We start from the raw sequence: 27,355 nt of genomic DNA on the forward strand, positions 1-27,355 counted from the left end.
AGACCAAGGCCGGGAGGCGGAGGGTGCGGGCGGCTCCGCGGCTGCGCGGGCTGCGGGCGGATCGACGCGTGCTGGCGGCGGCGGCGGCGGCGGCGGCGGAGGAGGCGGCGAAGTCCCGGCCCCGCGCCCGGGGCGCCCCCGCTGCGGCCGGAGCGGCCTGGCTGCGGGATCGGTGCGTAGCGATGGCGCGGCCGGCGGGGCAGAGCCCGGGGTCCTGGGCGCCGCTACTGTTGCTGCTGGTAGCCGGGCCCGCCGCTTGCACCGCCAGCCCCGCGGACGAAGGCGCGGGCCCGGGGGGCCGGGGACCCCGTGGCCGCGTGCGGGGGGACACGGGCACCGACGAGGCCGTCCCGCGCCACGACTCTTCCTACGGCACCTTCGCCGGGGAGTTCTACGACCTGCGCTACCTGTCCGAGGAGGGTGAGGCTGCGGAAGGGTGAGGGGCGGCCGGAGGGGTGACTTGGGTGGGGGGGGGCGGGGGCGGGGCATTGATGAGGGTGCGAACGGAGGCAGCTCTGGCGGGGACAGAGAGCGCGTGGCTCAGACCCTCATGCAACTGGAGAAAGGGGTTTGAAGAGCTTTCAGCGTCTTCCACCGCTGCCCGCTTTACAGGTGGGGAGACTGAGGCTCGGAGAAGGAGATATTCAGCCAAGTTCTGCGAAGCTGCGGACAGGTCAGGGCTCCCCCAGTTTTCAGCATCTGGCCTCCATGCTTTCTGCCAAGGGTTTGTGGGCAGGGGGCGTTAGGGGAGGAGGCCGCCATCTGGCATGGGGTGTGTGGTATCAGAGCAGCTGGTGGGAAGGAGAAATCCCGACTTAAAAAGAGATGCTGCCTTATTTCTTCCCTGTCCGTGTTGACCTAGATTTATAATGGCAAGCGCCCCAACCTCTTCGTGTTCCGTTTGTGCTCACTGCCCCGCCATCAGAGCCGGGTCACACTTCCTTGCCTACTTCCATCCCAGTTCTTTTCTGTTATCATGCATGTTATGGTCCCCTAGTGCGAGCCACCATTGTTGGGGCCTGCTGAGTCCAGAGACTGGGGTTTTGTCAGCCACAGAACGCCCCCCCCCCCCCGCCCCGTAGCCCTGCTTCAGTGAACACAAGGGCAAAGCTGATTCTGCTCAGAGGAAATAGAAAGGGGCCCCTTTTTTTTCTGCAAGTTGGAAAGTAGTGATTTTCTTTTTTTCTGCTAAGAGGGATATCAAAAAAAAAAAAAAAAAAGGAAAAAGAAAAAGAAGGAAGGAAGAAAAGAAAAGTTAGGATTTGAAATGTTGTGTGTCCCAGTAAATAATAGGATGTTGGATGTATCTGTCACTTAGGATTAGGTTTAGCCGCCTACAGCAAACAAACATTACTAGTTTAAATAAGATATCAATTTCTCTGTCATGTAAAGAAATCTAGCAGTAGGCAATCCAGAACTGGTCATCAGAGACACTGGATCCTGGTCTTCTACTTCTTCATAAGTCTTAGCTGCGTGATCTCCAGCCATCACTCACTTTTTAGGCAGTAGAAAAGAGGAAGTGAGAAGAAGAAGGTCACTGACTATAAGGAGATTACTCAGAAGTCCCATGTAACAATTCTACTTACACTTCTTTTGCCACTACTTAGTCATGTGGTCACTCATAGGTACAAGAGGCTTGGAAACGTAGACTTTGAGCCGGGAAGTAATATGCACAATTCAAAAATTGGAATTATTGTAATAAAGAGATGGAGAGAATGGATTTGGGGAAATATTTTAGTTCAGTAGAGGCTTAACTGCTGAAACAAATGTCGACATGCGGTGGCTTAAATAAGATAGTTTCTCTCACACGAGTCTGGCTGGTCTGGGCTGGTGGGACAGCTCTGTTCCACAAGGTCGTTCAGGACCCTAGGTTTCTTCCCCAGTTTTGCTCCACCATCCCCTACAGCTTTGTCCTCATCTGTACAGAAGTTGAGTTGTTCGCATGTCCTTGTTCAAGCTTGAGGAAAGGAGAAAGAAAGGAGGTTAAGGACAAGCAGTTTCTTTTTAGGCTGGTTGTACAGATCACTGCCATTCACTTTCCTTTGGCAAGAACATAATTTTATGACCTAGCTGCAAGGGAGGCTGGGAAATGTAGTCTTTTAGTTGAGCAGCCATGTGGCCAGGGAGAAGAAGAGTCGATGGCGGGTGGGAGGAAAACAAGCAGAAGTAAAATCTGTCACTCTAGAAGAGAGTAAATATTCCAAAGTTTGTCTGGTTCTGAAAGCATCTAATATGTATTTATTGTGTTCATAGTTAGCCTAGCACACTGCCAGGTGACTCAGACATGGCATATGAAAGCTTATATATTCTCATTGGGGACATGGACTTAGCAAATGGAGAACAAGTTCAAATGCTACATGTCAGTTTGTATATGCAGAGAGAATGAAGTTAGTTGTATAGTCCAGATAGTCTTATGAACATGGGTGTCAATCAGGTGGGCTGCAGCCATAATGAAGGCTTTATAGAGTTAGCCAGGAAGTGTGAAAGACTTTGGTGAGACAGAGAGGAAGGGCATTTAGGTGAGGTAACCGTACAGGGACAACAAGGCATGCCATGTGTGTACAAATCCCTAGTTTGTCTGCTTGCCCCTCTCACCCATTCTGCATGTACAACCTGAAGCTCGGCTATAACCCTCAGAAATCTGTGACAGTTCCAACCTTCTCCCTCTGTGAAGCTTTAACTGCTTCATCTGGAATTTTTTCTCTGGCCCAACTTTTTTTTACAACCATCTCTCACTCCTCCTCATCCTTCACCCTGAGATTTCACTGTCCATTTTTTTCCTCTTCTCTCTGCCCAACTCACTTATCTTCATTCGCTCATCCTATAACCATCTGGTGGGTACTAGTAGGATGTTTGTGGGGCGAGCCTCACAGGCGCAGGACCTCCACTGGATCACCCTGGGCCTGGCTTTAGCCCCGTGGGTCTTGAATAGAGACATTCCCAAGATCATTAGAAATAATCAGTGACACTGCCTTCAAAGGGCACTGCCAGAGAGGGAGACAGAAAACCAAGAAATGTCTCGGAAGGGTGTCCCAACCAGAAGGTAAAGGAAAAACGATGTCTGGAAGCAATGTCCCATGCCATAGTGAGGCCCAATAGCATGAAGACTCAACGTAACAGTCAGATTCAGGAAATGACAAGCAATGGGTGGATTTTCTTGGGATGAATTCAGTGGAGAAGGAACGAGAGAGACTGACTGATTTGGTAAGAAGTGGCAAGTGAAGAGGTGGAAATAGTACCTTTAAACTATACTTTCTACCAATACAAATGGGGATGTCTTTTTCTAGTTGTTTCCTCTCTGCAGGTTACCTTCTTCTCAGGGTCAAAGTAGCCAAGAAACTGAGTTTTTAATAAAAAGATAGCTTAGTGATAGGAAATCAGAAAAGGGGAATTAGAATAATGGGGGTAGAGATGGAGAATCACCCAAACTGTGGGAGCGCTCACTGACCACTCCCCACCCTGTCCAGAGACCATTTCTCCAGTGTCCAGATTGCCCACAACCCCCAAAGCCAGAGGCTGTACACTGGCGGATTTGATATCTCTAATCATTTCCTAATCTGTTCAGTGTTTAACTTACTATATTTTGATTTAACTAGCATATGCTAGTTTTCAGAATTCATAGGGGTTCACACAGTCTTCTCCTATACTACTTATCCTTACAGGCCCAGCTCAAATGCTGCCTCTTTCAGTGAGCCTTCCCTGATTGTCTCACCCCATCCGCTGCCACTAGGCAAGGATACTCTCCCACAGCACACTAATCCTGCCCTGACCCTTTTGGCTCTCAGGAGTTTCAATAAGTTCTTAGTGCTTGAATCCTGCCATTCATATCTCTTTCTCTTGAGGTTCTCAACCCAGAATCTGTATGATAGATTGACAGAATGGCAAATAGCCTATTCTAAGGGTTCTCTGAAAAAAAGCTGAGCTGGGTGTCGGCTTAGGGTTAAGGCTCCAGTGAAGCCTCCTGCTCTCTTCTGCCTGCTGCTAAGGTCTGCAGGCCGGGTCTGAGGAGCAGACCCTGACTCTTACCACAGCCACGAGGATGGTGTTAGCTGGCTTTCCCCTGGGGCCACACCCTGCCTAGAAAGGAGTAGGAGAACACCATTCATGGTTTCTTATCTTTAAGCCACAGTGATCTGACCAGTTGTAAAACGTGGCCTAATCAGTGAGTTTCTGACCACAGTTTTATCTGTCTTGGGAAAGAGCTAGTAAGGCAGTAGAGAGAAGACGGAGCTTCGGGGAAAGGGCAGAAGTTCCTCCATCTGCTTATATTCTTCCTACTTCGATCGTATATTGTATGCAGATGAGCATTTGGGATGCAGATTTTTCAGGGCTTCTCCCCTTGTGGTGGTGGTGCACAGATGTTCACTGAGAGTAAAAAGGCCACACACACACACACACACACACACACACACTTTTTTTTTCACCTGTAGAATTCATTTATACTTCAGTTTGAACAAAAGTAGTATCACCTTGTTCAGTGAAAAAGAAAAAGTGCAAACTATATATACTGTTTACATGTGGGAGGTAGCTTATGAGCACTGAATCTTTTACTGAAACTGAGATAGGAATATAAAACTGAAACAAATCACACAAAAAATAATCTATGTCTTTAAAGGTAAATAACCTATATTGAATTGATCTTTGTATCCCCTATGAATCTAGACCAAGACCAAAACAAAACCACTAATTAGAGCTGTTAATATGGGCTTCCTCTGTAACAGACACTGTTCAAAGTACCTTATTTATATGAACTTTAATCTTTATAGCAACACTCTGACTTAGATACTATTAGCTCCACTTTAGAATTAAGGAAATTGACCCACAGAAAATTTAATTATCTTAGCTAAAGTCACACAGCTAAAAAGTAGCAGAGAACTATGTGCATTTGTTGACTTTCAGGATAAGGTGTGCAATGTGTCAGCCAGCCTGCAGTGGAGGGTCCCTGCTGACATGCACTAGAAAATGGGTTGGGACAGGTGGAATGGGGTATTTTATGGTTGAATTTGAGAGTAGGGTAGGCGGTTGGGAACCACAGGTTCCTAAGTGGTAGAGAGGCGTGGTGAAAGCTTTGCTAAACAGACTCCATGCGTGTGTGGAGATTTCCATTTTAAAAAGTCCCATGACATTTTTATTTCATTATGTGACTCTGATAAGCAGAAACAATGATTCGGGCAGTTCAAAAAGAGAAAGAGGCTGATACGATAGCTCTCAGATTTGAACAGATAATTTCTGGTTAAAACTTAAAAGGAATCAAGTATCAAATTAACACCTGAGGGCTGTGATCCAAGCAATTAATTAGAGGCAATAAATAGGAAACCAGAAGCCATTAACCACCCAGTGGAATATGGCAGAACAGGCTCAAGGGATTGCAAAAAAAAGGAACAAATAGTGTTATGAATTAGACAAGAATGGAAACCACAAAACCACACTGAGAAGCTTAAAAAAAAAAAATCAAGAAAACAAGTACCTCTCAAATTATAGGAATATCTGAAGGGAGAAAAAATGGCTTTAATCTCTCTTCAGAACAGAACAGTTATTGTAAAGGTTTATAGTCCAAGGGTTTTCAATCCAAATTTTTTAATTTAGAGAAAAAGAAAAAAAAAAAGCACCAAAAATGGAAAGTGGAGGGAAAAGAATAAGCCAAAAACAAAACAAAACAAAACAAAAACCCAGTAATAAAAAATAGGGGTGTGGACAACGCTAAGGAGAGAAGAAGCTGGCCATGTCTGGGTGGTCTAACCCATGTAGCCGAAGACCAAGGGGACAAGTGTAGGAGAGAGAATGGTGGGGGCAGGAGGGAGGCCAGTAAAGGGCTTCGAACAGTGTGACGAGTTCAGACTTCTGTTTTAGAAAAATGGCACATGGTGGAAGAAGTCGAGAGAAGTGGGAAGATCTGATAGGAAGCGGTGCAATAGCCCAAGGGCAGGCTGAGATTTCTAAGGTGGGAATACATGGAATGATGACTGAGCAAATGTACCAGGTGGAGAAACCTAGGACTGTGGTCTCAGAGTTGGGAGATGGTGGGTGAGTGGAAGGATTCTTCACTGCTGTAGAAGAAAACGTAGGAGGAAGAACATTCGGGAGGTGGAGGAGCTCAGTGTTAATCGTAGGAAATTGACTTTCTTGGGTAATAACCCCTGTAGGCAGTTGATTATTGGGCTAAAATGCTGATGTAAGTAGAGAAGAAATGCCAAAAATTATGAAGTAAGAGAAAGAATAAATTGAAAGTAGAAGAAAACAATATAAAATAATAAAAATATGGCAAAAATTAATTACACAGGAACCAAACAGTTCTCTGAAAATATAGAGTGGATAAGTGTATTATTCAGGGTTAACCAGAGAAGCAGAACTAATAAAGTGTGTGTGTGTGTGTGTGTGTGTGTGTGTGTAAGAACTATGCTCCAACATGGATGAACCTCAGAATCATTTTGCTAAATGAAAGAAAAAAGTCATGAAAGACCACATTATATAATCCCATTTACCTGAAATGTCCAGAACTGGCAAATATTGAGACAGAAAGATTAGTAGTTGCCTCGAGGCGGGACGGGGTGGGGGAGCTGAGAGGACTGTAGGGTAATAGTAAAGGGTATGGGATTTCTTTTGGGGGAAATAAACATGTTCTAAAATCGATTGTGGTGATGGTTGCACAACCGTGTGTATATACTAAAAACCACTGAATGGCACCCCTTAAAATTGGCGAATTGTAAGTTACATGAATTCTATCTTAATAAAGCCCGTGCAAAACAGAAAAGAAAAGAAAAACAATAGATGTCTTGCATACCACTCCCTTGCTCCTCTCAACCCAGCTCTGAATTCAAGTGTCATACATCTGATTGACAGAATCAAGATCGTCCATAACTCAGGATTCAGTGTGGTACTCCCGCCTCTGCAGTATAGGCAGGCACACTACAGAGAGGTGGAAACAGGTGCAGATGGAGCCAATCCACCATTTCTGTCAACTTCTCCCTTATTTACCTTATATTTAGCTTATTTGCACTCTTACCCTTTCCCCTGGTTAGTCTTGGCAGAAATATGTGTGTGTCTTATGAGACTTTTCAGAGAGCCAGCTCTCGACTTGGGTAATCATCCTCAGTTGTACGTTTTCCATTTCATTGATTCCTATTCAGATCTGCATTACTTCCTTCTTTTTTGTTCTCATTTTTAGTTGAATGCTTAGATTATTTGTTTTCTTTCTTATTTTCTGATAAGTATAAATTTCCCTCTAAGCTCTGGTTTTAGGTCCATTCCAAATATTTAAACATGCAATGTTTTGATGATTATTAGAAGAGTATTTTAATTTTTCTTAGGATTTTCTCTTTAATGCCTGAGTTATTTAATGTTGGCCATTTTTTTTCTTTATTCCCAGACATAGTTAATTCTCCCACCCCATACTTCTGTTAATTTTCAATTTTATCACATCATACTCAGAAAACATTTGTATGATAGAGATTCTTTGAAATTTATTGACTTCTTTATGTTTCGGTATGTGATCAGTTTTAGTGGATTTTCCTTGGGCCCTCAAAGTAAAATGATTCTGTACTTGTGGATTCTGTAAGTCTCTCTGGTTGAACTATTGCTTGTATATTTTAAATCATCTATGTCTTAGTTTTAAAATTTGTTTGATTTTTTTTTCAACTCCAAGAATGATATGTCCAATTTCAAATGTTGATTTATCTATTTCTCTAAATAATCCCGTCAGTTATTACTTTATGTGTTTGGAAGCTATATTGTTATGGTTATATTTATCCTGATTTATTGTTTCTTTTATCAGTATATACCATTATTTGCCCCTTATGTTTTTTGTCTTGAATTATATTTTGTCTCATATTACTGTCAGGTCAGTTTTCTTGTGGTTCATATTTTCCTGGAATATCATTTTCCATTTCTTCAAAAAATTTTGTATAGTACTTATGCATTTATATCCATGAGGAAAAGTCTGCTGTAATTTTACCTTCTCATACCATCCTTGTTTGGATTTTCTAATAAGTTATTTATCTTCATAAAATGAGTTGGGAACTATTCTCTCTTTTTTCTGTTTTTGAAATAATGTGTTTAAGGTTGGCATTAACCATTCCTTCTATGTTTGGTGGAAATGTCTGAGCTGGGAGCATTCTTGGTTGGAAGATTTTTCTTTTTTAACCGACTCGATTTCTTTGATGGATTATTCAGGTTTTCTTATTCTTGAGTCAGTTTTTGGTTGTATTCTTTTAGGGATTTTTTAGTTTGAATTTCTAGGTTAATCGGCATAAAATTGTCTTATCGTATTCATAGTAGCTTGCTTTTTAAAAAATCTGCTTCTTTCTTTTTATTAAGCTCTAATTCACATTTTGAAAATTCACCATTTTAAAGTATACAACTTAGTGGTTTTTATATCTTCACAAAATTGTGCAACCATCACTTCCATTTTATTCTAGAGCATGTCCATCATTCCAGAAACTAACCCTGTATCCATTAGCAGTCACTCCCAATTCCACCATTTACCCAGTCCCTGGCAACCACGAATCCACTTTCTGCCTCTATGAATTTTCATATCCTAGACATTTCCTATAAACGGGCTTAAAAAACATCTTTCACTTCGCATAATGTTTTCAAGGTTTATCCATGTTGTAGCATGTATCAGCACTTCATTCCTTTTTATCACCGAATAATATAACACTGGATAAATATACCCTATTTGTTTATCTATTCATTAATTAATAGATATTTGGGTTATTTCCTGTTTTGGGCTATTATAAATAATGTTGGCATGATCATCTCTATACAAGCTTTCATGTGAATGTATGTTTTTATCTCTTTTGACATTGACATTTACATAGAAAACCAAAAGATCTAGCAAACAGATATAATCAAGTCACTGCAGTAAGGTTTCCATCAATAAGATTAGCATACATAAACCAAAAGCTCCTGTCTTCTCTAGCAAAAATGAGCTAGACAGCATAAAAGAAAATAAGCTATTGTTTAAAATAGCAACAAAAATCTATAGTGTCCAGATTTTACCTTACAAAGAATGCACTGGTGCTGTGTGGAGAAAAAATTTAAACTATTAAGGAATAGAAAAGATATGAATAAATGGATGGGCACACCATGATCTTGGAAGGAATAACTTGATATTATAAAGATGTTAATTATCCCCCAATTCATCTATACATGTAATGCAGTTTTACACCAGGCAGCATTGTGGGAGGGAACTTGACAAATTGATTTCTATACACTATATAGAAGAATCAAGTTCTGTGAATTGCTAAGAAAGTTTCACCTTGCTAGATATGAAGATATGTTACAAAGCCTAGTCATTAAAATAGTGTGGTCCTGGCTCAGGAATAGTCAAATGAACTTCCAAAACAAAACTAACCAAAATCCAGATATAGACCTAAGTTTATATGAGAACTAGTAAATTGTTGAGGTGTCATAATAAATCTCCATGGAAAAAGCGAATGATTTAGTAAATGGTGCTGAGAAAAACTGATTCAATGCTGGGAGAAAAATAAAACAACATTTTTTCCTCACACCATATAAAAAATTCCACATGGGTCAGATCTAAATGTGAAAGGTGGTACTACAAAGTTAACATGTAGAGGAATGTCTTCATGTCTTTAGAGGGGAGATCTATCTCTTAGACAATACACTACAAAAAGTACAAACCAAAATAAGAAAAATTATCTCCTTGACTAGAACAAATTTAAAGATTTTGGTCCAAGGAAGAACATCACAGAAAAGAGTAGGATTGGTGGCAGACTGGGGCGCAAAATTGCAACATCTGAAACCAATAGTGAATTTATATCTGGAACACACACAAACTCCAATGAAAAAGACCAGAACCAAGTAATAAAAAGAGCAAAGAATCTGGATATACACATCACAGAAGAGGAAATCTATGTGGTTAGTACAGATACGAAGAGATGTTTAACCCTGCTAGTACTTAGGGAAACACAAGTTAAAATGGGACTGTCAGATGATAACAAGTACAGGGAAGGGTATGGAACAAAAGGGACCTTCCGGCACTGCTGGTGGGATTGTGAGCTGGTGCTCTTGCTATGAATACTAATATTATGGAGCTTTGTGGAATTAAAATGTGACCCAGCTATTGCTCTCTGGAGTTTATGAAAACAAAATCTTCTTGCATGTGTCAACAGAAAATATGTATAAGGATGTTTATTGCTTTATTATTTGAGAAAGCAAACATTGGAGACACTTTAGGCGTCCAAACCTGGGAGGATATTTCAGAAAGTGGTATATGCACATCATGGAATACTATTCAGTCAGGAGTGATAACAGGTCACACACTTACATAGGTGGATAGATTTCCAAAGGAAAATAAAAACAGGATGAGCTTCACTGTTATTTGTGCCTATTAAAAACATACACAAACTATATATTTTTAAATATATGTATATATAATGTAATATATATTCACACATATATAAAAATAAACGTAAGGCCGGTGGATGGTAATTTGGGGTGGACCGTCATTAGTCTGCTCTGCCCAGGAGCTTCCAGACCTTGGACATGATCGCAGACTAGCCAGTGCAGTGCAGCTGTGGATAGCATGGCAAGGTAGCTCTATTGGCATAGTGAGAAATTGTGTCCGGAACCTGGACTTTAGATCCAGGTTCTGCTGAAGGCACTTAAGTCATTATCTTACAAGGTAATTATACAAAAGTTTAATGATGATGGTGCTGGGAATATGAAGGGCATTTTGCAATCTGGCAGGACCTTAAACGCTGACACACGGTCCAAACTTATTTTATGCCAAATGGATCATTTAATTCCAGGGAAAAGTTGTAATATTGCTCTCTATAGATTCTAATGCCAACCCCAACTGTTATACTGAAATTTATTTATGGCATAAATGAACCCAAGTTTGTACGGACCTCGCAAGTTGAAGGGCATGGTCCACAACTAGACTCTACTCACTCCAGACCAACTGGCTACAAATCCAGAGTCTGCTCAGAAACCTTCTTGGGTTCAGTAATTCACTAGACTGTCTCATAGAACTCAGGAAAACACAATACTTACGACTACAATTTTGTTATAAAGGATACAACTCAAGAATAGCCAATGAAAATACATATAGGGTGAGGTCTTGGGGGACTCCCGAAGCAGAGTGGAATCAGGGCATGTCTCCCTCCTGGCACATCAATATGTTCACCAACTGGTAAGCACCACTGAATTTCAGTGTCCAGAGTTTCTATTGGAGTTCCACTACATAGGCGTAATCGATTTAATCATTGGCTATGTAATTGAATTTAGTTTCCAGCCCCTCTCCCCAAAGGAGGGACTAGCTCAGAGTCCCAACCCTCTGATTACATGATTGGTCTTTCTGGTGACCAGCCCCCATCCTAAGTCATCTCATCTCAAGCATAAACTCAAGTGTAATTCCTGGGGCTCATGAATAATAAAATCAGTCTTATTACATGGGAAATTCCAAGGACCTGGTCTCTCCCAGGAACATAGGCCAGTCAAATTCTTTATTATTCACTAGCTAACAAACCAGAGAAATATATTGTTATTAAATGGATGCCCAAACACATTTGACACAAGTTCCCATTCCAAGTTTTAGAACCACATAAGATAATAGAAAATTAGTCCTGGAAAAGCCATGAGGAATAAGCCATTTGCCAACACTAATAAACTAGTTCAGCATATTTGCAAGTGAGCCTTGTTCCGAAACTTACTGTCATTTGGGACTTAGAAACCCATTCTTCCAGAGACAGTCTTAATAATTAGTTCTCAGTCTAGTTTACAAATGTTAATAGTAATAATGATGGCATTTATTGAGCTGGAAATCTGCTGTATACTAGTGTGTTATTCTAGAATGATAGGATAATGTTTGAAAAAATAGAGGGAGATGGGTAACCTAAGTCATAAGCACATTACAAAAGATTGTCAGTCTTTAATAGAGTCTTAAAAATGAAAGTCATCACATTTCCGGAAAAACATGCTGAGAAAAAAAATGGCCTCAACATTGTATTGAGAAATATGAGGAAGAATATATGTGAAGACACTTAACATAGTTTGTAGCATTGAGTAATTGCTGAATAAATATTAAGAGAAAAACAAAAACTCATTCGAGGCGAGATCTGGTCTGTAGTACTGAAGTAGATATAGAACTTATCATAAAATAAGCATAAAACTAGAAAAAGTAATGCATTTGGGCCAATTGCTTAAAGGTGGTGAAAAGATAGAGCTGTATTTCAGTATGGAATCCAAGTCTAGGGTAGTAGAAATGAACCATCCATAATGCACAGTTGTCTGCCAAGAAAGTATGGGCCTTTAACTTTTTTTCTTAAAATATTATTAATGGAACAAAATAAACAAACTTCACCTCATTTAAAAAACATTACAAATCACATAGAAAGTACTTCAAGATAATGAGACAAGAAAAAAACCAATAGAATAATTCTAAAAAATTTGTATTTATTTACCTGATGTCTATGGATGGTTTTATTTATTCACTTTACAATCATTTTTTGTGTGTCCAGTATCAAGCACAATGCTGGGCAGAGGATATAAGATGAATCGCATGGTTCGGTTCCTATGTGCATGGAGGTAACAGTCTAGGAGAAAACTATTTCTGTCACCAACTGGAAGCATAATGCAGGCTTACCCTTCAATGTGTGGTTAAATGCGTTATGATGTTAAATAATGTTAAAAAAAAAAAAAGACACACAGCTGTTAGAAACTGTGTTTAAAGAATATAGTGAGATATGAAAATATATATAGCTTAATGAAAAATGGAAGTATGCATTAATGGAAAAATACAGTTATTATGTATATAAATGGAAAACCTCTTATGAGATATATAAAAGCATTTTTGTTAATTTTTTTCTCTTAGAGCATAATTATTTTATTAAGCCTGTGGTTTTTAAACTCACAGGGAACAGTAGTGAGCCAGTGGTCGCATGAAATGGTCCCGTCAGTACCTTAGGTTCCTTGCCTGTAAAATGAGAGAAATCCACACAGTCTCAGTTAACATTTAAGGCTCAGTTTAAAGATGTGTACCCTGCATCCTCCCCTCTTGAAGAGGGTGATTAAGCTTAAACCAGACCCTTTTCTGAGGCCCTAAGTATTTCTAGACATGTGCAATGCAAAATAATAAATGCATTTTCAAAAATTCTCATTGGAAACGTTGTTACTGGAGTTCCTAACCATTATTTATTCTCGCCGCACAGGTTACCCTTTCCCTACTGCTCCTCCAGTGGATCCATTTGCCAAAATCAAAGTGGATGATTGTGGAAAAACTAAGGGATGCTTTAGGTTCGTAGATCTGTGAGTTGGATAACTTTAAGACTAAGATGTCAATTTACTTCTCATGGTAGTGTTGAAATTGCATCCGGTTCATTCTAATCGGGGTGTCTGTACCCCTTCATAACCTCTGCATGAATGTGGCCTATTTCTGACTTTAAGCTCTGGCACACCACTTGGGCACTGGAACATTCTTCGCTGGTAGTTCGTTTTTGACTGTATTGCTGTTGGCCCAGGTGTCTACTCCTAACCAATTGTCTGAATGAAGAAGAATTGCATGACGCTGAATATGTCTGTGCTTATTTGGCAAGGGCGTGGGCGGGACAGACACTGATAGACAGACATATCTAATACTGAATTTTTTTTTTTTCAAATAGTCATGACTTAGGGATAGCTGTATGATTCTAACTAGTAGTCATTAAGCAGTGATTATTATATTTAGCTTATCTCAGGTATAGCGAGTCCTTACATGATTATTAGTAGTCTTCTATCAAAACATGTTAAAAATCAATAGTGTAGACAGTGGGCCTCCCACATAGACAGCTCTGCTTTGATGGAAAAGACTCCTTCTCTGAATTTTTTATTTCTTGAAACAAATGGTGCTTCTGTAAAGATTTTGTTGGCCACTGCACTGAAGTTCTGATTTTTTTTTTTTTTTTTTGGTTCATTGCTCAAGGTCTTAGGGGGAAGAACTGAATTATAGGAGTTTTGAGCTTTCTTTCGATTGCAAGGCCATTTCTAAGGATTTTTTAAAAAAACTGAATAAAACTAGTATTGAGGAAGTTGGCTAGCAATGAATAATTCTGGTAATTGGGGGATATTTTTGAGACATGAAGGAAGTTTAGTACACTGCTGGCTTCAGGGTGACCTGTTTACTGGCCCAATTACTCCTCCTTTAGCTTTTCTTAACCCTTTTCAGCATTTTTACCCCAGTTCCTTGTTGTTTTGAGCTTGCATATCTTCTTAGCTGCCCAGAGTATGTGCCAGCTTTGTGGCATTTTCCTTGCCTCCCTCTTTAATCAATACATAGCAGTTTTGTATCTTGTTTCTTCAGATACCTTCCATCTGAGTTTAGATTGTCCCACCCATTGCTACAATTTTTTGTCATTCTGAAAATCGTGTAAAACAAGAGTTCTTCAAATTAGGTCTTGTCAATTCTTCAAGGATCTACAAGTGCTCTGTAAGAAAATTTAAATTTGCGTTTTCATTTCAACGATGTTCCTTCAAAATATGAATGTATCCATAATCTGATTATCTGGAAAACCATCTTATACTTCACTATCCTTTAGTGTCTGAATTTGTGATTGTGTTAGCACCAAATAGCCCAATAGAGCAAAGGCAAATTTTATAAATAGATAATACAGTCATGCTCAGTGAATACCAGATGAGGTATTATTCATTTGGTGCATCATACATATAAGGGATTTGCAGTAGTTCAGACAGATAAATGTGGAGGAGAGTGGAGTCATGTTCATATTAAGAACATGCTCATTAAAAGCCCCTGCACAATATAGTCAGACAAGCCGCATGCATATAAGCAGAATTTTACTTCCAGTAAAACTGTCATCCAGCACATGAATACTGTGAGTTTAAATGTTCCTGGTTTTGTAGTTTCATTTTGATTCAGGTCGTAAATTGGAGTTAGTTTAATTGCAAATCTGAAAGAAATAAGAATTGGTATACATTTAATTAACAATAATTTAAATAATTAACTTGGAGAATTTTTTCCTGTAAAAGGGATTCAGAAATAATTCAGTAATAACTAATATTTGAAAGACTCTAAAATAGTGTAGAGAACACTGGCTGGGAGTTCGGAGGCCCACGTTCACGTCCTTCTGCAGCTACTGACGCAGTGTGCAACCTCAGGCAAGCCCCTTGCCGTCTCTGGACCCCAGTTTATATTTAGATAAAGTGGAATGGGTCATCTCCAGATTCCCTCCTCAATGAAACTGTGTTTCTGAGCCCCTAGGTAGCAAAGATCTAATTTATTCAATAATGTTGCTTAGCATCCTGCCTGATACATAGATGCTCAATGTATTTTGAATAAATAGATGAAGAAACAATAACGTCTGTTTTAATATCTCCTGTAGATATGGCAAACCGGGCTGTAATGCAGAGACCTGTGACTACTTCCTTAGCTATAGGATGATAGGGGCTGATGTGGAATTTGAGCTGAGTGCAGACACAGATGGCTGGGTAGCAGTTGGATTCTCTTCAGACAGGAAAATGGTAAGATACACATCATGGTAGAAACAAAGTTTTCTCTTTAGTGTGCTGTACAACTTTAGGTTTTAGAGAATGGGCATGGTTATGTTTCTCTAAGCTACCATGATACTTTTCAATGAGAAGCTAATTTCTGGCATTTGATGGTCTTTTGCAAAGCGAAGCAATTTATGAAAACAGTATAATGATTATGTAAGTTATGACTCTCTGGTTGCAAGTTAAAAAAAATAATCTAGCTAACTTAAACAGAGAAGGAAGAGTTGATTATGAGAATACAAGGTGTTTCGTGGTACCTGTATTTATCATCTATTCGCACAGTGACGCTACAAGAAAAGCCTCCAAAACTACATGGTTTATGACAGCAAGCAAGCATTTCTTACTCACATGTGTGTGAGTTGGCTAACACTCACCTGGGCTTGGCTTCAGTCCATGAGTTGGATTCAGGTTTTTTCCTAATCATTCTGGAACCAGAGCCTATCTAAGCATGTTATTTTCATGGCAGAAGCAGAAATGCAAGGGCCATCCAAGCTTATCAACCCTCCGCCTGCATCACATCTGCTAACATTTCATTGCCCAAAGTAAGTCACACAGCCAAGCCCAGTATGAAGGGCCAGGGATGTACAGTCCCCCCTCAAGAGGCCCTGCAACAGTGTTAGTGTATAATACCACCTCAGGGAAGTGAAGAATTGGGTCCTGTGATTCAGTCTTCCACAGTATCCACGGACAAGAACACATCTAGACTTCAGAAAAGGACTGCGATCAGGAACAAGCTGGGCATCAGGAACCCAGGCAGCTGTCCATCTCCTACTCCTGCCTCTCTCTGTGCCTCTGCTCAGATTTTGAAGGCCATGAAGACAGGCTTTGCCAATGAATTGGGCATGGGTTGTAGGTAGGTGGTAGGAAGAGACAGAGAGAACAGCCCAAGCAGACAGAGCTCCAAGGGCTTTGTTCTTGGAGAGGTCACCACCAGAACGAGCCTTTATCAATTTCCAGTACAGGCAGTAGGAGAAACAGCAGGTGTGTGCCATGACCAGAAGCTGGCTTGCATCGCAGTTGACCATCTCCTGCCCTGGGATGCATTGGTACTCATAGCGCAACTGTGAAGATTAACAGGCATAGAGAAGGGAGGTTGAGTGAGGAGCATTCGAATTTTATGTTTGACATTTTGCTACCTAGAATATAGAACTTTCTTTTCTTCTCCTATTATTCCAAGAAGCACAGGTAATTTTTTTTTCAAAACCTGATGCATAGGAAAAGAAAAGGAAAATGGAACCCCTTTTAATAACCTTTACTTTTTTTGAAGTGTTGCCTTATTAATTTTTTATTAGACTTGATTTTTTAGAGCAGTTTTTAGGTTCACAGCAAAAGTCAGTAGAAGGTACAGAAAATTTCAACATGCCCCCTGCCCCCTGACACACATGGCCCCCACCATTATGAACATTCCTCCACAGAGTGGTACGTGTGTTATGATTGATGAACTTTTTTGACTTTGACTTTTTTGGCTTGTTTTGAAAATTTTTTAAACTTACAGACAAACTGCAAGGATAGCACAACATATATGCTTCACCTAGATTCACCAAAGGATAACTGTTTTATTATAGTAAAATGCACATAGCATAGAATCCACCATTTTTACCATTTAAAAGTGTACAATTCAGTGGCATCAATTAATTACATTCACAGAGTGCAACCATCACCCCTCTCTGGTTCCAGAACTTTTATGTAAATGGTAACATTTTGCCACACACGCTTTATCTCTCTACTGCTACTACTTATTATCACGTTTATTATTTTCTGGTAACTTTGGAGATTAAATCAATTTATTCATTACATTCAGGAAGTTTCACGTTGATCTGATAGTATTATCCAATACACTGTCCGTTTTCAAATGTTTCCAGTGGTCCCAATACTATGCTTTATGGAAATTTCCATTTTATGACCCAGGATTCTGTCTGGGAACACAATTAGCTCTCATGTATCTTTAGTCTTTTTTATTTTGAAATAGTTTCTTGTTTTTTTTTTTTTTCCATCTTTCGTGACGTTGGTCTTTTTGAAGGTTATAAGACAGATTTTTTATAGAATGACCCTCAATTTGAATTTGTCTGATTGCTTTTTCATGATTGATTAGTTTATGTATTTTTTCTTTTTTTTTTTTTAATTAATTTTTTATGGTGACATTGGTTAACAAAACCCAGTTCGTTTCAGGTGTACAATTCAACAATAAGCATATGTGTGATATATATTGCATTGTGTGTTCAGCACCCATAGTTAGATTTCTTTGTCATCACATGTTTGGCCCCTTTCACCCTGTTTACCTCCCTCCTCCTCCCTCTCCCCCTTCCCTCTGGTAACCACTAGTCTATTGTCCATGTCCATGAGTCTCTGTTTGTTTGTCCTGTTTGTTTGTTGCTCTTAGGTTGATATTCCATATTTAAGTGATATCATGTGGTTTTCAACTTTTTCTGTCTGACTTAGCATGATTATCTCAAGGTCCATCCATATTGTCCTTTTTGACAAGAATACTAGATACCTGGTAGTGTATTTTTCATGGACCATCATATCCAGAGGCACTTGCTATCAGTTGTTGTGAGGTTAACTTTAGTAACTTGCTTAAAGCTTTTTAACGGCATTTAAAATAATTTTTGAGGGGGTGAGATTTCAAATTACAGAGCTAGTGGAATATACATTTCTAAGGGAAATTTCTTTCTAGCAGAAAAATTTGCAAAAGATGCACCTTTGACTTATTTCTTTATCATTTTTCATGTTAGGGTGGTGACGATGTCATGGCCTGTGTCCATGATGACAATGGCAGGGTCCGCATACAGCATTTCTATAATGTAGGCCAGTGGGCAAAGGAGATTCAGAGAAATCCTGCCAGAGATGAAGAAGGCGTCTTTGAGAACAATCGAGTCACCTGCAGATTTAAACGCCCTGTGAACGTCCCCAGAGATGAAACGATTGTCGATCTGCATTTGAGTTGGTATTATCTGTTTGCTTGGGGTCCAGCCATTCAGGGTAAGCTTACCTTTTGTCATCTGGCTTAAACACCAGGCACCATTGTGCTTGTGTTCATTATTGATTGGGCAAGAAAATGATAAGCACTTTGGATAGTATAAAAGAAAAAGATATGATCCTACCTTTAGAATGTTATATTGGACTTGTTATACACATGTACATACAAATGGTCAAGTTATACACATACATAGCTAGAATAGTACAAGATAACATATGATGAGCTGAATGCTTAATGAAACAGATCATATGCCTGCTATATGTGGGATATGGGCTATATTTAATTTTTACCACATTCCCATTTACTTTTCACCTATCACTGAGAGGTATAGGTATTATCATCCTCATTTTAGAGAGATTAAGGAAATTGCTCAAGGCTATACTACTAATTAATGGGACAACTAAAATTCAGTTCTAGGTCAGTCTGACTCCAAAGTCAGTGAGTACTCTTAGGTCCTATGCTCTAAATATAAAAATACTGAACATTTTGGAGACTTCTCTAGAGACCGACACCAAGAGTTTCATTAGTGCTCATTTTATGACTGTTCTGGTGATCACAAATCCTCCAAACTATCCTATAATTTAGCTCATTACTCCTCCAATTGTAATGTGTACATGAATTGCCTGGATACATCATTAAAATGTAGTTTCAGTAAGTCTAGGGTGGGGCCTGAGGTTATGCATTACTAACAAGCTTCCCACTGATGCTGGTCCATTGATGACTTCTCTTCGAGTGGCAAGGCTCTTCAGCATTTCCCCACCAAAGTTTACCCAAGGATATCATGAAACCTTAGAAGCTGCTAAAATCAAGTTTCATTATATCTTCAGCATTCCTCCAGGTTGATCGGCCTAACGGCCTGACCAAGAATGGAAGTAAGTTATTCACAATCCTTGTAGGAGAACTGTCCTGAGAGCTGCATCTTTCTTTACTGTATGCTTATCAACTGTCTGATTGCCTAATCTAATCTTTTTTGCTTTAATTGTTTCCATTGATTGGTCTGGAGATTATTTATTTATTTATTTATTTATTTATTTATTTATTGCCTGTTTCTAATTGGGAAAATATTCGAATGCCTTAAGATTTGTGGCATCTTCCCCATTTACTTGTTTTCCTGACTACCAACAGTGGATCTGCAATTATATCTTTTCAGTAATTTCAATACCTGGGGAAATAAATTCTATCTCAGCCTAGAGATATAAACTCATTTAAAACGATGGGATTTGATATCTAAAACTTTGAGTTTATGCATTGGTTTTGCCCCTTGGTAGCTATATCTAGCCTTTAAATTCTGCATTCCAATTTCTTTGTATCTAAAATGGGAATAATAATGATACTGACTTCATAGGATCATTATGTGGATTAAATGAAAACAGGTATCTAAGACTGCTTTCCAATTGGAAAGCGTTGTACTTCAGAAGGTCATCTTCTTCCATGTGTGGCATAACAGCCTACTGTTCCAGGCCCTCTCCAAATCGGACCCTGCCTCGCCTGATAAAATTTCTCAGGACTTCTGTTGTTCTTCTCGGTGTCTCCAAACAAAACAGGCACATTCCTGTCTGGTAGACAGGCTGGTGCTTCTCCTGTTTTTTCAGTGCCTTTCCGACACCTCTCTGTTGATCAAAACTCTTCATCTCCGTAAAGTCTCTCAGAGTCTCTCAGAGGAGATAAACTTTGAGCCAAGGCAAAGGGGGGTATGGATTAGGTTTTCCTCGAGAAAGGCGTGAACTAGAGATGCTCGGGTGAGCCTAGGAATCCATGTAGGTGACCAACGAGTGAGGTTAGGTAGGAAAGGTGAGTGGGATCTATTGAGAGAAAAATCTTTGTGCCAACCTAAGGAGTTCGATTTGTGCTAACAGGAGCCAGCATGGATGCCGGAGCAGGGAAGTGACACATCCAGTTCAGCATGGCTTCCTGAGCCGATAGGACCTTAACAACCCTCACTCTGAGCTTATTTCCAAGGAGACCTTTGCTCCAATTTCATTTGCTTTATTCTCCCTAACGCAAGTTTCATATAGATTATACCCATATGGCTATTCATATGGATCAGGAGGTCAGGCACCTCTAATCAATGTCAACTTATTAAGTATCCTTTACACGTAGCCTTTCCTTCTTCCCACTTCTAACCAGGTCAGAAAAAATTCCTACCCAAATATTTATTTGGTATCTTAATCTTCCTACTTCTTGTACCATTTCATCCCACTGTGCCAGAAAGACACACACACATGCACACACACACACACACACACACACACACACACACGCACGCACCACGCCACACCCTCTCTGGTTTGGACTGGGCAGGCTACCTCTTTATGTCCCGCAGACAATGAGAAAGAGGCTTCCATCTGTAAGAGAGTCTAGTGTGGTCAGGACTTGTTAATAATCCATATATAGAATGCATATTTGGGGAAAATTATAAGTAGCTCTTGCTCTTTGAAATCAAAATATAGTTTTCCATTTGGTATTAATAAGATAAAACTCATTAGAGACCTTAAAAGCAGACATTCATTCAATACTAAGGTAGCAGTGCCATGGAGAGACTAATAGCATTGTTTTGGTAAGGAGTATGCATATTTGTGAGAACCATTCTTTTTGGATAAATTTAACTAATTTCTATCTTCTCCGTTTTATGTACAGTTATAGGGAATTCCGATAGCTCTAATACATGATTTCCAGATATAATCACTGCTTATGTATTCTGAACTAAAGGCTTTAGTATATATCATTTTAAATCTGTGCTTTTTTTGATTGCCCCCTTTTTATTTCTTAAAGGGTCTATCACGCGACACGATATAGACTCACCACCAGCATCAGAGCGCGTTGTCAGTATTTACAAGTATGAAGACATTTTTATGCCGTCAGCTGCCTATCAGACCTTCTCCTCTCCGTTTTGTTTGCTTCTCATTGTTGCCCTGACCTTCTACTTATTGATGGGAACCCCTTAATTACAGCTGCAAAGCCAACACATTAAGTGGATTAGAAAATCTTTAGCATATATTTTTAAAGACTATGCAGTCTAATTTTAGCTTCTGTTGTTTAAAAAAAAAAGACTCATGATTTCAGCTTTTTGGAAGACAAAGCAAGCTTCTTTTCTAATCAAAGAGGATAGTTTAATAATGACCCTATACTTTTGGAAAGTACTTAAAACTTTTCTAAGCACTTTCAAATACGTTTTCTTAATTTGAGATTCACATCTCTGAGTTGGCTTGATGAAAACTATTATTGCTCTCTTACTGAATGGGACTTGAGACCCAGGAAGGCTACCTTTTTGTTACCCACGTGCCACATAGCCATGGCTACTTGTCACATAACACAGAGCAAGGTAGAAAAAAGAGCAAGGCACAGAAATCATGTCTCTAAACAGCCTTTACTTTTCCAACTATAGCTCGGGAGACTTACTTGGCATATTACTAGAGAGAGCTCCACTGGATGGCCCTAGCTCAAAGTCAGCCTTTCAGGCAAGTTTCCATAAAGCTTAAATGCTTTGGGGTACTTTACACAGCTGATGGGGAGAATGGTGGAGGTTAAATACATGAAATGGTTCGTATTTATTTGAAATTTCCTCTCGATTAGTGCGTAACTATGAGAAAACGTTTTTTATTGTTGTTGGAAAGATTAGAAACAGCTGAGTGTTCCCGAAGATGTAAAATTATGTTCATAATAAAAATGTGGGCATTCTTAGCAATTAGAATTTGGACACTTCTACCACCGCATTTTATAAATTAAGGGATTTGTCTGTGGTTACAGCTAATTTTCTTGTCAGAGTCAGCATATAATATGATTAAATATGTAATATAATAATCAAATCGTCTTAATAAAAATTTAAGGCATTTTGATAATAAATCAACATTTTTGGAGACCGTGGAAATTTGGAGTAGAAACGTTTTACAGATGAGATTTTTTTTTTTAATTAGAAAATCGAAAATGACCCGTAAATTGAATTCAGCTAGTTTAACCAATCAGACATGTTCAGACTTGTAAATTGGATTGGCAGTCAGCATAATTTAAAATAATGCTTTGACTTAATGCATTTCCGTTTTTTCAAAGAAACCCTAAGTTTCCTTTGTTCCAAATGTCTGTGTTAACAGCCCATTTAGAAGACGAGAATCTAAGGAGATGATTATGCTGCTGAGGCATTTCCATTGTAGAGGCCTGGAGTCCTGTAGCTTGTCTGCTCCCCACCCCTCCCCGCTTTAAAGCTGGGTTCAACTTTATGGGTTGTATTTTTTTTTTTTTAATTAAATAACACTGGAGACTGTGATATCTAATGCCATCCTTGGAATTCAAAGGTGAAAGTCCACCTATGGGGAGAGCTTTCCAGATTCTACTGGAACCGAACAAAAATAAGGAAAACACTGAGATTCTGCAACGTTGCACAGTTCGCCAAGCACATCTGAGGGACTTAGGAGAAATAATCTTCATTGCAGATGGAGGGAGGTCAGATGATGTCAACCGAGCAATGGAACTGGGTAGGATTCAAACTCAAGACATCTGGTTCCAGTCCTTGGTCCCACCCACCATCGCCTCATAACTGAACCCTCTTCAGTTGCGGCTGAGGAAGGCCTGAGAATCACCTTCTAAGCTGTAGTGGTGGTTTAGTAGTGAAGGTACTAAGTATGCAGTCACCCACCTTGTAAATAAGAAAGAAAATATTTTTATATTTCATTCTCTTGCTTGTATAATATTTCAGCTTTAAATAGGTTAAAACTAAAGGGATACTTCAGCTAGTCTCTGTAGCTGTCAGGGAAGGAATAAATTAATGGATTTCCCTTCTACTTACATTTCTGTCAAGTAATTATTTCAGGAATTGTTTCTACTTTGATTACCAGTTTTGCATACTTGCGCTTAGAACTTTCAATGATTTCTCACTGCCAAAATGCAAACACTTTGATTACTTCCAATATCATCTTTTGTCACCAATCCTCACTGCGTATGATTTAGCAAGACTGAACTGCTCTCATTTCTTCAGACCTGCTATCTTACCTCTCATGTTCCCTGTGCCCAAACATTTCCCACATCCTGCGAAAGCATTTCTTCCTCCAGGCCCCTGGACTAGATGGGTTTAGATCCCTGCCAAACGCTTCCATAGGACCCTGGGCACCCCCATATGTGCTTCCCCATCCACACATTACTGTAATTGCTGGCTCATCCTCCCTGCTAACTCCCTAATGCAGGGACCATTTTTTGTAATTCATCGTTGCAACAGATACTACTGCACAGTAGATACTCAGCAAACATTTGTTGAATGAATAAATAGATGAAACTGTACTTTTTTGGCAAGTTTGGTTCAGAAGACTTGTATTTCATAGACATTGTTAGATTGGCCAACGTTGTTATATTCTTCCACCTATAATTGAAGTGTAAATCATCTCTTTAGCAAACACTGAATTTGTCTTTTGAAATGTAAATAGGAAGATCATTAGTAACAACAGCTGTTTTGCCCTACAAAACATAGTTGACATTTTTAATAGTGATCATTGTTCAGAAATAAGAATTCGCAGACCAAGGATGCAGGACAGCTTTTAACCATTGTCTGGGAGAATCATCATTTTATAGATATACTGAAGTTAAAACTCTGTAGACTCCAATTTCATTCATTCTTACCTATTATAAGAGAATCAACTTCTATTTTATCTCTGTATTCCATTTTCTAAAATAGTTCTTGTGACAGAGAAAATACCTAACCAGTGTCTTTTTTTTAAATGCTGGAGTAGAACAATAATGCCTGCTATATGTAATTAGTGCTGTTGTAAGCACTGTACATGGATTAACTCATTTAATCCTCACAACAACATAGGAAGTAGATTCTATTATTAATCCAATTTTACAGTTGAAAAAACAGACTAGTTACTTGGCGTAAATTACCAGTGCTGGCAAGGACTTTAGAGACTATTTACTCCAGTACACTTAGTTTATAAAAGGACAGCTGAGGCCTAGGGAGGTGATACGATTTCTTACACATTCATGTCTTCATCCACATTTATTAAAGCTTTTATTAAACAGAACCCACTATCCACACTCAAATTAACCAGGTATTTCTTTTTTTCCCCTTTAGTAATTTACAATGAAAAAGAAGACTCTTTATAGTTCCATTTGGGAAAAGGGGTACATTTTACTTTCTATCAGCCAGTCATTTTAGTGCTTTTAATGGTTAAAAAAAAAACAAAACACTGCCACCGAGGTTGTGTTGCATTCCTAGCTCTAGCCTAGTGGTCAGCAAATTTTTTCTGTAAAGGGCCAGATGGTAAACATTTTTGGCTTTGTGGTCTCTATTTCAGCCATTCAACTCTGTCATAGATAATAGTAAACCAATAAGCATGGCTGTGTTCCAATAAAACTTGATCGACATTGAAATTTAGAATTTCATCTGATTTTTACATGTCACAATTATTCTTCTTTAGATTAATCAAAACATTTAAAAATCTAAAAAAACATTCTTTGCTTGTGGGCCTTACAGAAATAGGCGGCAGGTTGGGTTTGGCCTGTGGGCTGTAATTTTCCCACACTTGCTCTCAATTAAGAGATACTTCTCTGTGTTGTGATCAATTGTCAAGTACACTACCAATAAGGTATCACTGGTTAATTGTAAAAATATTGAAGTTAGTGAGTAATTTGCTTAAATAAATTATGGTTGACTTATTGTTGTCTCAATAACGGTATTCCCATGCACTTCCACTCTAATCTATTTTTCAGAATTACCGGAAAAGAGGTGGCAGTTAAGCTAGAGCTGAGTAAGCAGCAATTTTGTTTTACCTTAACTATGGCAGTCCTGAATGACATTTACTGTTGCATTGCTCTTCCTGGTGGGGATTACAATGTTTCAGAGTAACATATTTCCCTGTAGACAGTTTTTATTAAAGTTTTATCGAAATTTGCTACACCCACAGGAATGTTTTACTCATGTGACAATGGCATCTACTTTGTATATCATAATGGAAAAATGTTTGAGAACCACTGCAATAGGTCAAATGCTGAGATGTACATACTTTGTTGTATATAATTGTATGTCTTCATTCTCTAAACAGAATGGGTTATATTTAGTGAACAGTTTGATTATTCTCAGTGTTTGTATACATATTTGTAAATACACGATGAGGCCTATGTATACACTTCATGACCATTTGATGGTCTTTGCCAAGATCGTTTCTGTTTCTGCTCTCTTGAATACTTTAAAAGCCCAAGAGATAAAACATTGCGTGTATTGCAGGCAAAACTACCCTTGAGTTTCTAGTAATTTAGTTTGTAGAAAGGATTCCTGGATCCTTTTTTAAGCCTTGCCTCCTCCATTTAACATTATATGAGTTGTTCAGAATGTGTAATGTATCATTGTTGAGTTTAACTTTTCTATATTGTTAGTTAAAAAACCAAGACTAGTGTTAACTAAGTACATGGCATGTTGATAAAACCCATACATGTTTTGTATTTAATTAGTTATTTGATTAGTTAGTTTCAAGTGGACTTCTTTGTTTTTATACTTAATAGATGACTATAAGTCCCTTTTCATGAAAAATCATGGCTATGCTAATGTGATTTTAAATAAGACTGAAAATTTAAGTGAATCATCCATCTCTGGGATTTTTCACTTAAAATATACTGATATTTGACTAATGCTTTCGATTTCCAACCCCCTGGATATTTTTGGTATTAAGCAAATTGCTGTTGAGTTCCATTCTTCTGGAGAGTAAGCGATTCTCTCGGGTTACGGGGTGCTGCAGGGGTTGTGACATTCACCCAGGTTACTAGAGCAGTTACCATTTCATCACACAGAATGTCCTGGCCACCAGGAAGGGTAAATGCAGCTTCTCCACATGCCTTATTCCCACGGATGAGCTGATATGCTGGAACAATCTGTCTCCAGGAGTATGAATATACTTTTTTGAGATTATCTATAAAATACTATTTTGTAAAAACTATGCCTTTAAATAGACATTGATGGGTTATATTTGTTTTATAATAATTGTGTACCTAATGTTCAATCGTGATTGATTTTGAGATTTATGTATATTTATAAGCCTATCTCATGTGAATTTTTACTCTAAGATGTGTGCTCCCTTACTAATAAAGACATGCATTTCTATTTACACAAAGTAATTGTAGCAATATTCCTAGAAGCTACCTAAACGATTGTTCTGTTCATTTGCCAAAACAAATACTTTTATCCTTACAGGCTTATGTTACAGTTAGAATACATTAACTGTAAACTTTAAAATATAAATTCTCAACATGGTTTAAAATTCTTCCTGTTGATGTAATTAAAGTTATAATTCCTTATTGCTTTGCTTTGGTGTATTTTTGGGTTTCTATTTGTTTTACATCCTTTCATTAGTAGAGTCTCCTCGAAGTTATAGACCTTGGAAGATGACAATCTCTTCTTTGACAAAAGAAAATCATGTGGCAGTAATAAGGTAAAATCCTTATAGAGAAACAGTTTGCAAAACTGTATGTATAACTTTGGCTTAATACCTTTCTCAAATAGTAAATGGAGGCCTATAATAATCCCATTTAAAGTGTATTACATGGTTAATAGTGCCTAACTAAGTCTAAGAGCTTAGTTATAAGAACTTCAATTATGAGCCTTATCGGTAACTAAATCATATTATATATCAAGAATAGTTTGAGTTTAGTTGTAGAGCTTTATGAATCATTAAGGAAATATGGAAACTGCAGGATGTAGTAGCTGAGCTGCTGGTGCTACTGGAGCTAGGTTGAGAAACTCAAGGAATGTCATGTTATGAAATAATTAGGCATTATCACATTCTGCATTGTAGACGCTAATCCTCACCTCCTCTCTCTCAAAAAAAAAAAAAAAAAACAACTACTTACTGCGTTTCGGTATTTTAGGTTCCCCGTGGTATTTTATTTTGCAGTGTTCTC

At 38.8% G+C, this 27,355-nt stretch overlaps 1 protein-coding gene across 1 annotated transcript; it reads left to right on the forward strand.

Moving 5' to 3' along the window:
• FRRS1L (ferric chelate reductase 1 like) lies at positions 1-26,752 on the forward strand. The gene is made up of 5 exons (XM_016130052.2): positions 1-420; positions 13,173-13,257; positions 15,336-15,474; positions 18,237-18,483; positions 21,254-26,752. The coding sequence occupies exons 1-5, from the start codon at positions 183-185 to the stop codon at positions 21,424-21,426; spliced, it is 882 nt and encodes a 293-aa protein (XP_015985538.2). The 5' UTR covers positions 1-182; the 3' UTR covers positions 21,427-26,752.
• Positions 26,753-27,355: the final 603 nt, after the last annotated feature.

This window comes from Rousettus aegyptiacus, unplaced genomic scaffold (genome assembly GCF_014176215.1).
Source record: "Rousettus aegyptiacus isolate mRouAeg1 unplaced genomic scaffold, mRouAeg1.p scaffold_m13_p_3, whole genome shotgun sequence".
Taxonomy (NCBI): Eukaryota; Metazoa; Chordata; class Mammalia; order Chiroptera; family Pteropodidae; genus Rousettus; species Rousettus aegyptiacus.

Excerpts from the sequence above, each read along its gene's own strand:
- FRRS1L (XM_016130052.2), top strand. The coding sequence starts at position 183 with ATGGCGCGGCCGGCGGGGCAGAGCCCGGGGTCCTGGGCGCCGCTACTG. Across the intron at positions 15,475-18,236 it reads TCTCTTCAGACAGGAAAATG|GGTGGTGACGATGTCATGGC; the intron begins GTAAGATACACA and ends TTTTCATGTTAG. Across the intron at positions 18,484-21,253 it reads TTGGGGTCCAGCCATTCAGG|GGTCTATCACGCGACACGAT; the intron begins GTAAGCTTACCT and ends TATTTCTTAAAG.